Source organism: Pan troglodytes, chromosome 9 (assembly GCF_028858775.2).
Source record: "Pan troglodytes isolate AG18354 chromosome 9, NHGRI_mPanTro3-v2.0_pri, whole genome shotgun sequence".
Lineage (NCBI taxonomy): Eukaryota > Metazoa > Chordata > Mammalia > Primates > Hominidae > Pan > Pan troglodytes.
In genome coordinates this window covers 76,004,755-76,017,491 of record NC_072407.2, presented here as the reverse complement: position 1 = coordinate 76,017,491, position 12,737 = coordinate 76,004,755, and the positions used below count along the sequence as shown (strand labels likewise).

At 53.5% G+C, this 12,737-nt stretch overlaps 1 protein-coding gene across 1 annotated transcript; it reads left to right on the top strand.

The window, feature by feature from the left end:
* The first annotated feature begins 957 nt into the window (after positions 1–957).
* On the top strand, positions 958–9,665 carry UCP2 (uncoupling protein 2). Its single transcript, XM_508635.9, has 8 exons — positions 958–1,602; positions 2,691–2,847; positions 5,858–6,082; positions 6,239–6,449; positions 7,318–7,512; positions 7,593–7,694; positions 8,664–8,844; positions 9,216–9,665. Exons 3-8 carry the CDS (start codon positions 5,957–5,959, stop codon positions 9,328–9,330), a joined length of 930 nt encoding a protein of 309 aa, XP_508635.1. The 5' UTR covers positions 958–1,602; positions 2,691–2,847; positions 5,858–5,956; the 3' UTR covers positions 9,331–9,665.
* The last annotated feature ends 3,072 nt before the right edge of the window (positions 9,666–12,737 follow it).

The following is a 12,737-nucleotide window of genomic DNA, read 5'->3' as shown; positions in this document are numbered from 1 at the left end:
TGGTCTGCAGGCCTTTGCATCTGTTCTGCTGTTGCTCAGCAATCTCACAGCAAATTTGCCGAGCCTCTCCGGAATGCACAGCCAGACAGAGCTCAGCGCAAAAGCTACAGAACCTGGCGGAGGGAGATTGACAGTGCCACAAAAAAACTTTATCTTTTCTTTCTTTTTTTCTTTCTCTTTCTTTCTTGTCTTTCCTCTCTCTCTCTCTGTCTTTCTTTCCTCTCTTTCTTTCTTTTTTCCTACATGGCAAGATCTCCTCATGGCAGAAATAATCTGCCTTGACTTCTGTTTCCACGCTGCTTCTGCCAGGACCATGCGCTCGGCGTGTTTTTCTTTCCGCTATAATTATCCAGGCCCATCCCAGCTCTGGTCCCCTCAGCTGTTCCCTGGCAGTCCCTTCTGCTGGTGAAAACACATATGGCGCCGGCCTGACCAGGGTGTAAGTCAGGGCTCGCCACTGTGTGAATATCAGGAAGATGACTGAACGTCTTTGGGACTCCGTTTCCTCGTTGTAAAATGGAGATTAATACCAGCCTTCTTCTACTCCCCAAACGCACGTGTTTGTCCCGGCCAGGGGGCCCAACTGTTGGCTGTTCACGCGTCAGTTACCCCCACAGGACGGGTCAGCCAATTAAAGGCGAACCAGGCCCGGTCCATCTCCTGACGCCTTTTCTCATCCCAGGGCTGGACAGGCAGCTGGCCTGGGCCCGGCTCTGCCTTGTCACGTGCGGGGGCCGGCCCGTTTGCTTGTCTGTGTATAGGAGCGTGAGGTCACGCTGGGTGCTCCCGCCCCGCCGGGGCCTTTAGTATCCCTGGTCCCTAAACGCCAGGCCGCTCCACCGGGGGAGAAGGCGCGAACCCCAGCCGAGCCCAACGGCCGCTGTCGGTTGCCGGGCCACCTGTTGCTGCAGTTCTGATTGGTTCCTTCCCCCGACAACGCGGCGGCTGTAACCAATCGACAGCGAGGCCGGTCGCGAGGCCCCAGTCCCGCCCTGCAGGAGCCAGCCGCGCGCTCGCTCGCAGGAGGGTGGGTAGTTTGCCCAGCGTGGGGGGGCTGGGCCCATAAAAGAGGAAGTGCACTTAGACACGGCCCCGCTGGACGCTGTTAGAAACCATCCTGGCTGGGAAGGCAAGAGGTGTGTGACTGGACAAGACTCGTTTCTGGCGGTCAGTCTTGCCATCCTCACAGAGGTTGGCGGCCCGAGAGAGTGTGAGGCAGAGGCGGGGAGTGGCAAGGGAGTGACCATCTCGGGGAACGAAGGAGTAAACGCGGTGATGGGACGCACGGAAACGGGAGTGGAGAAAGTCATGGAGAGAACCCTATGCGGGGCGGTCCCGGCGGAAAGGCGGCTGCTCCAGGGTCTCCGCACCCAAATGGGAGCTGGCAGGCCCGGCCCCGCCCCTCAGGCCCCACCCCGGGCCCCGCCCCCGAGGCTTAAGCCGCGCCGCCGCCTGCGCGGAACCACACTGCGAAGCCACACTGCGAAGCCCAGCTGCGCGCGCCTTGGGATTGACTGTCCACGCTCGCCCGGCTCGTCCGACGCGCCCTCCGCCAGCCGCCAGACACAGCCGCACGCACTGCCGTGTTCTCCCTGCGGCTCGGTGAGCCTGGCCCCAGCCCTGCGCCCTTTGCGCCCCCCACGCTTGTTCTGCGTGCGCTGCCCCCTCTTCCATTTACCTTCTCTCCCACCCAAGTTTGTACTCTTTTCTTTCCTTCGGTTTTATTTTTTGTTTTTATTTGTTTGTTTGAGACAGGCTCTCGCTCTGTCTCCCAGGCTGGAGTGCAGTGGCGCGATCTCGGCTCACTGCAGCCTCCACCTCCCAGGTTCAAGCGATCCGCCTGCCGAGTAGCTGGGATTACAGGCGCCCGCCACCACGCCTGGCTAATTTTTGTGTTTTGTAGAGATGGGGTTTCGCCATGTTGGCCAGGCTGGCCTCGAACTGCTGAGCTCAAGCAATCCGCCCGCCTCGGCCTCACAAAGTCCTAGAATTTTAGGCATGAGCCGCCGGTTCCGGCCTGTGCTAATCCTTTCTGTCCTTGGTTCTTTATTTCTCTTCTCTCTTTGTCTTAGTCCCTTTTGTTCTTTCCCTCTCCCGTTCAGTTGGCTGTCGTTTGAGCCTCCACCTTTTCACTCCCTCCTTTCCACCACGATGCCCAGCCCTGCCTTGGATGGGGACCATCAGCGATGACCACAATGACCTCTCCCTTACCAGGCAGCTCCAGGCAGTGTTCCTGCACCGCCTTTCCCAGGGCTTGGGGGCTTTTTCTAGTGGGCTTTGAGCTGCTCAATCTGGCCTCTGCAGGGCCGGCTCCCAGCCCTTCCAACCTCCTCACAGCCCGACCTGGGACCTAGCCAATTCCCGGAGAGTCTCTGTCCCATCGTGACCCCCTCACAACTCTCCCACTCACCAAAGTCTGATGACTGTGCTAGGGGGTGCTTATATAGAGTACTGAGTGTTACAAAAGCAGAAGTCTGGATGAGAACCAATTTGTGATATTAAGCAGGTGGGGTGGGGGTGGGGAGTGTACCTAGGTTCATTTTCCGCCCTGCTTTTCCCCTTTCCAGTGTGTGCACTTAACCAGTCCCTGGGCCCTGTTCCCCATCCCGCTCCAAGGCATGGACTGGGTGGGCTTATGTGTCTTGGGGCAGGTGGCCCTTTCTAAACTCTCTGCCTTTGCTCACCCACAGGACACATAGTATGACCATTAGGTGTTTCGTCTCCCACCCATTTTCTATGGAAAACCAAGGGGATCGGGCCATGATAGCCACTGGCAGCTTTGAAGAACGGGACACCTTTAGAGAAGCTTGATCTTGGAGGCCTCACCGTGAGACCTTACAAAGCCAGGTAAGAGTCCAGTCCAAGGAAGAGGTCTCTTGCTGCCTCCTAACCCTGTGGTCTAGGGGCAGGAGTCAGCAGGGCATTAACAAAAATAATTACCATCCCCACCCCCGACAGTGAAGTGGCTCTTTCCAGTTCACAGAGCACCCTCACACCTCCCCGCTCTCATTCTGGCCCTTCAGCTGACTCGGACAAGCCAAGAATCTTGGTCCCCATTTTATAAAGGAGAAAACTGAGGCCCACGTGTAACAGTGATTGGCCCCAAGTCATCCCGGGAGCCAGCAGAAGAGCTAGGACAGGAACCTATTGTTCTAACTTCATATTGATGCTAGCTTTTGACTATCCCTGAAACCGAGATTGGTAATCAGCCCGGCTCTGAAACTGGTTATTTGCTGGGGACTGTAAAATAGGATTAACTATTTCTAGTCCTGCATTTTAATTGCTGTTAGTAGGGCCATCTTACCCACCCTCTGAAGGACCTGACTTGGCAAGCCCAAGGCAACATTCAGAATATGGCAGCTGAACCTCTGTGCACTTGTCTTTGGGCAGCAGCTGGGTCTTATTCTTCTCTGGCCTTCACAACATCCTGCAACCCAGCTCAAGGTCGGGAATGTGACAGACTCATGTCATCATATCTCTGATGCCCAGAGAAGGGATACCATTTGCCTGAGCCTTCTCAGGACTGTTTAATCAGCCTGTGAGAACTTTCCTTGTGAAAGGCCCTGTCTGTGCCTGGGGCTGAGAAAACAGCAGGAAGGAACTGAGGAGCTGGGCAGCAGTGCAAAGCAAATACTACCAGCTTTGGTGCCTGTAAGTGTGGCTCTTACTCATCTCACATGGAAATAAGGGCAGCTACCTTGCAGGGCTGCTCTGAGGATTGAGCTAATACAGTGCCCTGGGCGTTGGGGTGGGGAAAGTTGTGGAGCACCTCCTGGGGGAAGGGGGTGTCAGAGCAGGGAATCTGGGGAGTCCGAGGGCACCTTCATCAACCCAATCTGTCATTTGAGCACCAGTCTTCACTGAGCCTTGTGGGCAAGCTGGAGGGAAACAGGAATAAGGTCAGGCCCTGTTCTATAGGTCCCAGTGTAGTTGCTATGGTGAGTATCTTCATTTCCCTGCTTGCCCCAGCCACCTGGAGTGAGAAGCCCAAGAGGAAGCTGGGTGAGCTGTTTGTTTCCATGGGTCTCTGTGTTCACAGCTGACTCCCTTCACCAGCCAGCCCTTTCACCTGAGCCCCAGCAACAAAGGCAGTCAGGCGGGGCTCAAAGCAGCTGCTCCAATGAAGTCAAAGAAATAAGCTCAGGGGAAGAAGCAGGTCACCCTCCCCCACTAGGGTGCTGGGCTCACTTCCTCCTGAGGCAGTGGAGGAGGGTGTGGTTCCAACTCAGAACAAAATGGGGCTTTTGGTTTACCTTATCACTCTTCACAGCTCTGACCTGGACCCCTCATCCCTGCCTGTCTTGTGGTGTAAGTGCGGATCCCCCTAAGTTGGAGGAAAGGAAACTGGCCCAAACAAAAAGGAGAGCAGTTTTCTCTGCATCACATGGTAGGCCAGGAGGAGTCTAATGCCCCAGAGTTTACTCTCAGCCCCCAAAGTCACCTAGCTAAATGTTACCTTATCTAAGAAGTCCTTAGGTTTTTTGGGGTTTTTTTTGTTTTGTTTTGTTTTTTTGAGACAAGGTCTCACTCTCTCACCCAGACTGGAGCACAGTGGCACAATCACAGCTCACTGCAGCCTCAACCTCCTGGGCTCAAGCAGTCGTCCCAAGTAGCTGGGACTATAGGCCTGCACCACCATGTCCAGCTAATTTATTTTTATTTATATTTTTTAGACAGGGTCTCATTATGTTGCCCTGGCTGGTCTTGAACTCCTGGGTTCAAGCAGTCCTCCCACCTCTGCCTCCCAAAGTGCTAGGTTTTTTTTTGTTTGTTTGTTTGTTTGTTTTTTGAAACAGAGTCTTGCTCTGTCGCCTAGGCTGGAGTGCAGTGGCACGATCTCAGCTACTGCAACCTCCACCTCCTGGGTTCAAGTGATTCTCCTGCCTCAGCCTCCTAAGTAGTTGGGAATACAGGCGTGTGCCAACACACCCAGCTCATTTTTGTATTTTTAGCGGAGATGGGGTTTTGCCATGTTGGCCAAGCTGGTCTCAAACTCCTGACCTCAGGTGATTCGCCCGCCTCAGCCTCCCAAAGTGCTGGGTTTACAGGCGTGAGCCACCGCACCCAGCCCAAGAAGTCTTTTCTGATCACCCACTCTTCCTTCTCTCCCAATGGCATTAGTTGTTCCCTCCTTTGCATTTTGAGAGTATGTCCTGTAAGCCCCAAAAGCAGCTTGAATCATCTGCCCATCCACCCCCTGTGCCCAACAGTAAGCCTCCTCTAGGGTAGATACTATCTCCTGCATCTCAGTGAACCACTGCCCAGCAAAGCAGTCTTGCTAAAACAATGACTCTAGAGATCCTAAGCTGTGTGAGAGCTGGAGGAGAGAATTAGACTGATGGTCTGGGAAGGGATTGAATTAGTCATCTTGTACCTTTTCTTCTTGACTTAAGTTCCAGACCTGTAGCAACCATTCCTGCTTAGACATCCAGAACATAAGCCTGTGGGTCTGTGCCTGTTGGGTCTTAGTCTGGGTGAAACTTTTCTCCACTTCTGTCAGCTCTCCAGATGAACCACAGAAGCAGGAATGTGGGCATCATCAGTGAAATCTCTGCATACAGCAGACAAAGGGCTGGTCCAGTGGCTGTTTATGAGGCAGCGCTAGGAGAGCTCTGATCCAGACTCTCCCTGCAGTGAAAGGGAGGGAGCCCTTCATGAAGTATTGACTGCTTGAGCAGGAATTGCTTCACCAGCACCTAACTGAGTGCCTCTCGAGCTCACATCGGTTTTCCCTCATGAGGCCACTTGGAGTCTTGCTGAGGGACTTGGTGCTATTAGGGAAGGTGGGTTTGGGGATGGTGAGCAGGGAGGGCCTGGGGACATTGTGGCTAATGGGGCTTTTCTCCTCTTGGCTTAGATTCCGGCAGAGTTCCTCTATCTCATCTTGTTGCTGATTAAAGGTGCCCCTGTCTCCAGTTTTTCTCCATCTCCTGGGACGTAGCAGGAAATCAGCATCATGGTTGGGTTCAAGGCCACAGATGTGCCCCCTACTGCCACTGTGAAGTTTCTTGGGGCTGGCACAGCTGCCTGCATCGCAGATCTCATCACCTTTCCTCTGGATACTGCTAAAGTCCGGTTACAGGTGAGGGGATGAAGCCTGGGGGTCTTGATGGTGTCTACTCTGTTCCCTCCCCAAAGACACAGACCCCTCAAGGGCCAGTGTTTGGAGCATCGAGATGACTGGAGGTGGGAAGGGCAACATGCTTATCCCTGTAGCTACCCTGTCTTGGCCTTGCAGATCCAAGGAGAAAGTCAGGGGCCAGTGCGCGCTACAGCCAGCGCCCAGTACCGCGGTGTGATGGGCACCATTCTGACCATGGTGCGTACTGAGGGCCCCCGAAGCCTCTACAATGGGCTGGTTGCCGGCCTGCAGCGCCAGATGAGCTTTGCCTCTGTCCGCATCGGCCTGTATGATTCTGTCAAACAGTTCTACACCAAGGGCTCTGAGCGTGAGTATGGAGCAAGGGTGTAGGCCCCTTGGCCCTTTTTTCTCAGTGATGATTGATCTTAGTTCATTCAGCCATATAGTTTTTTAGGCCCCACGATCCCTAGGAAGATCAGGGGAACAGAGAACTGGAAGGGGCCCTGGTCCTCCACATAGTTCCTGAGCACCTGGGCTATACCAGGCTCTGAGCAGGGCGTCATCCCATCACAGTCTTCAACACCACCTTGGGAGTAGGTAGTATCATCCCAGTGTTATAGAAGAAGAGACTGAGGTGCGAAGGCAGTGGGTAGAGTGGGGACTTGGCCAGGGGCACACAGTAGAGGGCCAGAAAACACACAGTAGAGAGCCAGGACACTTGTCTCTAAGGCCAGCATTCTTCCCTTTCACCTCCTTAGTATGCCATGCCAACCCTCCATTTTACACATGACGAAACAGAGCCCCAAACAAAAGGTTGTCTTTCCCAGATCACATGGCAGGAAGAAGTAAAGCTGACCTGAGATCCCAAGTCTTAGGAATCCCAGTCCTCAGAAAGCCACTTCTCTCTGAGCCCTGGTTTTCACATTTGTCAGATGGAAATGATTGTGATTTCTCAGGGCTGTTGAGCAGGTAAATGAAAATGTTTTATGAAAGAAAGCACCAAGTTTCATTTTGGTCTTAGCCCTTGCTATGTCCCTAGCAAGAAGTAGATATTCACAGGGATATTTTGTTTGATGTGAGGAGTTCTTACAGCAAGAGCTTGTAGAAGGCCAAAAGCTTCTGGATTCTATTCCCAAAAGCAGGAGATGACAGTGACAGGGTGGTTTTGGTGAGGAGAGATGAGGTAGAAAATGAGTGCAAGCCCGCTGGCCACTGACCCCATGGCTCGCCCACAGATGCCAGCATTGGGAGCCGCCTCCTAGCAGGCAGCACCACAGGTGCCCTGGCTGTGGCTGTGGCCCAGCCCACGGATGTGGTAAAGGTCCGATTCCAAGCTCAGGCCCGGGCTGGAGGTGGTCGGAGATACCAAAGCACCGTCAATGCCTACAGGACCATTGCCCGAGAGGAAGGGTTCCGGGGCCTCTGGAAAGGTGTGTACCAGTTGTTTTCCCTTCCCCTTTTCCTCCTCCCCGATACTCTGGTCTCACCCAGGATCTTCCTCCTCCTACAGGGACCTCTCCCAATGTTGCTCGTAATGCCATTGTCAACTGTGCTGAGCTGGTGACCTATGACCTCATCAAGGATGCCCTCCTGAAAGCCACCCTCATGACAGGTGAGTCATGAGGTAGACGGTGCTGGGTCTCACCCTTCCCCCATGCCAGGAGCAGGTGCGGGGGTCTAGCTGACACCAGAAGACCACATCTTTTCATCCTATTTGCCCTTTGCAGGGAGAGTAAGATTATATCTCTTACTTGCCATATTGAAGCCAATTGGGATGAAGCTCCCACTTTGCACATTGAGGAACTGAGGCTAGATTGGCAAAATGACTCTTTCAGGTCCTCAGAAGAGGTCTCAGCTGGAGTCCCTGTCTGTTTTTGTTTTTTTGTTTGTTTGTTTTTTGTTTTTTTTGAGATAGAGTCTCACTCTGTTACCCGTGTAATCTCAGCTCACTGCAACCTTCTCCTCCTGGGTTCAGGCGATTCTTGTGCCTCAGCCTCCCGAGTAGCTGGGATTACAGGTGTGCACCAGCACACTGGCTAATTTTTGTATTTTTAGTAGAGATGGAGTTTCACCATGTTAGCCAGGCTGGTCTCGAACTCCTGGCCTCAAGTGATCTGCCCACCTTGGCCTCCCAATGTGCTGGGATTACAGGTGTGAGCCTCCGCGCCCCATCCTCTTGTTTGTTTTTTGAGACAGGGTCTTGCTCGGTTGCCCAGGCTGGAGTGCAGTGGGGTGATTAATGGCTCATTGCAGCCTCGACCTCCCTGACTCAAGCAATCCTCCCACCTCAGCCTCCTGAGTAGCTGGGGCTGACTACAGGCATGCACACTGTGCCTGGCTAATTTTTGTATTTTGTAGAGACAGGGTTTTTGCCATGTTACCCAGTCTGGTCTTGAACTCCTGGGCTCAAGTGATCCACCCACCTCGGCCTCCAAAAGTCCTGGATTACAGGCATGAGACATTGTGCCCAGCCTCTCTGTCTCTTTAAAATCATGAAAACTCGTAGCTACTTAAGTAATTCTCCTGCCTTCTGGAATGATGGGTGAAGATCTTGACTGCCTTGCCTGCTCCTCCTTGGCAGATGACCTCCCTTGCCACTTCACTTCTGCCTTTGGGGCAGGCTTCTGCACCACTGTCATCGCCTCCCCTGTAGACGTGGTCAAGACGAGATACATGAACTCTGCCCTGGGCCAGTACAGTAGCGCTGGCCACTGTGCCCTTACCATGCTCCAGAAGGAGGGGCCCCGAGCCTTCTACAAAGGGTGAGCCTCTGGTCCTCCCCACCCAGTTCAGGCCTCTTGGCTATGCATGTCTATTGTGGGTGGGAGAGAACCACCTGGAAGTGAGTAGCAGCCAAGTGTCAGGCTATTTCTGATCCTGGTCCTGGCATTTCACCAGCATTCACCCATCCCCTTAATTCCTTCCTCCCAGAATTGCTACCATCACTGTTTATTAGGTGTTAAATGGAGACTCAAAGGGAATTCATGCTTATAGCCAAGCAGCTGTGAGCTCAGTTCATTGAGTCCTCCCAGCCTCCTTTGGGACAGAGCAACTGGGTTGGATTGAATACCAGGCCCAGTGAGGGAAGTGGGAGGTGGAGGTGCCCCCATGACCTGTGATTTTTCTCCTCTAGGTTCATGCCCTCCTTTCTCCGCTTGGGTTCCTGGAACGTGGTGATGTTCGTCACCTATGAGCAGCTGAAACGAGCCCTCATGGCTGCCTGCACTTCCCGAGAGGCTCCCTTCTGAGCCTCTCCTGCTGCTGACCTGATCACCTCTGGCTTTGTCTCTAGCCGGGCCATGCTTTCCTTTTCTTCCTTCTTTCCCTTCCCTCCTTCCCTTCTCTCCTTCCCTCTTTCCCCACCTCTTCCTTCCGCTCCTTTACCCATCACCTTCCCTCTTTCTACATTCTCATCTACTCATTGTCTCAGTGCTGGTGGAGTTGACATTTGACAGTGTGGGAGGCCTCGTACCAGCCAGGATCCCAAGCGTCCCGTCCCTTGGAAAGTTCAGCCAGAATCTTCGTCCTGCCCCCCACAGCCCAGCCTAGCCCACTTGTCATCCATAAAGCAAGCTCAACCTTGGCGTCTCCTCCCTCTCTTGTAGCTCTTACCAGAGGTCTTGGTCCAATGGCCTTTTTGGTACCTGGCGGGCAGGGGAGGAACCACCTGACTTTGAAAATGGGTGTGATCCACCTTCCACCTCCAGCATCCAATCTGAAGCCCGTGTAGGTCATCTGGTCCATTTCTCTCTAGACCCAGGCCCTGTACTAACACGGGGAGTGCAGGAGCCACCTGAGAGACAGCAGTGCCTCCCCTTCCTTTGCCGGGCCACTTGAGCTCTTACTCAGAATCTGGTATTCTAGTGCCTGCCATCCCAACCCCCCACCCCAGCCGCAGGCCTGTTTATCTGCACAACAAGAGTGCTCCTGTGTGCCCTGCATCTCCTGCAGTTCCAGAGGAACATGAGACTCTTAGATGCTGTTGACTTTATTTTATTCCATTTTACAAATGGAAGGAAGACCCACCTCCCCCAAAGTCCCAGACCTTGTGAGAACAAGTCAGCCTCCTTCCACCCTCCACAGCCACAGCCACACCCACAGAGGAAATGTTACTGAACTGGGTGGAGCAGGCCCTGACTCCGCAGAGGGTGGGTGGAGGCTGCAGGGCAAACATCCGGTCTCTGCCTGAGGATACTTTCCATTTGTGTTTTTTGTTGTTTTGAGACAGAGTCTCACTTGCTGTCACCCAGGCTGGAGTGCAGTGGTGCAATCTCGGCTCACTGCAGCCTCTCCCAGGTTCAGGCGATTCTCCTGCCTCAGCCTCCCAAGTAGCTGGGATTACAGGCATACACCATCACACCTGGCTAATTTTTGTGTTTTTGGTAGAAACGGGGTTTTGCCATGTTGGCCAGGCTGGTCTCAAACTCCTGACCTCAAGTGATCCACCTACCTCAGCCTCCCAAAGTGCTGGGATTACAGGCATGAGCCACTGTGCCTGGCCAGGATATTTTCCATTTGGAGTCTCACCACCACAACCCCCCTCCACCTGCCCCCGCCCCAGCTAGGGATCCAAGGAGGCCGCAAGAAGCCAGGGCTTTGGCTGCACAGGGGTCTCCGCTTCTCTGTCCCTGTTCTTATCACCTGCACTCAGAGGCAGGTGGGCAGGGCTACTACAATTTCAAGGAGTGGAGACTGTGAGGTCCTAGAATCCCAAGGCGTCTCCTGTAGGGCTGGGCCCTTAGAATTATGTCACTCAGACCCAGTTTGTAGGTGTCTGAAGAAACTGAGGCCTGACACAGGTGATGCAGGCAAGAACACCCAGAAAGTCCACTACTGAACTGGGACCGGGACCCAGTCCTCCTTCCCCTTGTGGACTCCCCCAGAGACCAGTGCTGGGGTCCTTGGGGAAGCCTGTTTGATAGCTGTGGAGCTAGGCCCTGAGAACACGACCACCCTCCCTCTTCCCTCAGCCTCAAGCCGCTGAAGCCACTGCTTCTTCGCCGCCTCATAAGCCCAATGGTCAGAGCTGGAGGCTAGACCCTTCAGTGCTTGGGTTGAGGGCCAGGGTGTTAGATTGGTTCTTGGAGAAGGAACGAGGGCCCAGGATTCTTCAGCTTCTTAGTTTTTGACAAATTGAGCTGAGGCCCCATAGTCCTCGGGAGGGACAGGGTTGAGTGCCATAAGTTGGCAAACCAGGGTAAAGGTGACAGGCAGCCCAGCCAGGCTGCAGGGGGTGGCATATACAGAGGACCTGGCCACTACTTTATGTACCTTCTTACACTAATTCTGTGAGGCAGGCTGTTTGTTAGCTCTGCTCTGGACGGGAAGAAGTAGGGGCAGTTTGGTAGGTGTGTGTCAAAGCTAAACAGGCTGGGTGGGCATGAGCAAGTCAGCTGGTTCATTCAGCAGCCTTAATAGACACGAGGCTACCCAACTTCGCTGTGGTTCTGGGCGTGGCCTTAGGACAATGAGCTGGGAACAGTGGTAGGAACCACTGGAAAACATACCAGTGGGTCTCATTCATTCTGATCACAGGTAGATCACTTCTCTTTGGTTCCCAACCCTTTAATGCCTATTAAGTGGGCTTATGATAAGCCCTGCTTTGCCTAATTCAAGGTAGCACTGAAGATCACTAAGGTAATAGGAATCTCCTACGGGACTTTCAGGCCCAAGACCCAGGCTTCCTTCAAGATAAGGAGTAGGCTTTCCTGCTGCCCTACAGGAGACCTAGAGTTGAAGAATTTCACAGCCCTGCCTCTGCACTCCAATTCAGGGCTTGCCCTCAGAACAGGGCAGCTCTCACCATCCCACTCCACCTGAGTCCTGCCCCAGAGCATTTCATGCCTCACCATCTGGTTTCCATGAAAGGCCTGCAAGGTAGGGGCTGTAAGCTTTAAGAAACGGGTTCAGAGAGGTGAAGTGATTTGCCCAAAGGCACACAGCTGGCTAGTAGCACACCGGGGATCCAGAACAGGTGTGTCTGACTCCAAAGCCCACATGCTTTTAACTACTATGCTGAAATGCTTCCTGGAGCCCTGGTCCCAGAGTCTTCACCTCAAGGTCTTTGGGTAGCTGACTTCATGGTGATTTTTTTTTTTTAATTTTAAGATGGCGTCTCTTCTGTCGTGCAGGCTGGAGTGTAGTGGCAAGATCTCAGCTCACTGCAACCTCTGCCTCCTGGGTTCAAGTGATTCTCCTGCCTCAGCCTGCCAAGTAGCTGGGATTACAAGTGCACGCCACCATGCCCGGCTAATTTTTGTATTTTTAGTAGAGACAAAGTTTCACCATGTTGCCCAGGCTGGTCTTGAACTCCTGACCTTGTGATCCACCCGCCTCGGCCTCCCAAAGTGCTGGGATTACAGGCATGAGCCACCGCGCCCAGCCCATGGTGATTTTTTTAATGACAAAACTGCTACTGAACCCCCATTAAAAAAAAAAAACCTTAAGCTGATGTGATTTGAATGGTGGAGTCCCAAGCAATCTGGAGAACATGGGGCCTTTTCTGGCACCTCTGAAGGCATTCCATGGAATTGGCTACCTACTCCCCGTAAGCCTGGATCTATCCTCACCCAAGCTCAGACTCTAGAAGGGAACCTCCCTGGCATGGAAGGGGAGCATAACACACGTGTTGACTATGAGGAGGCAAGTGTGGTCT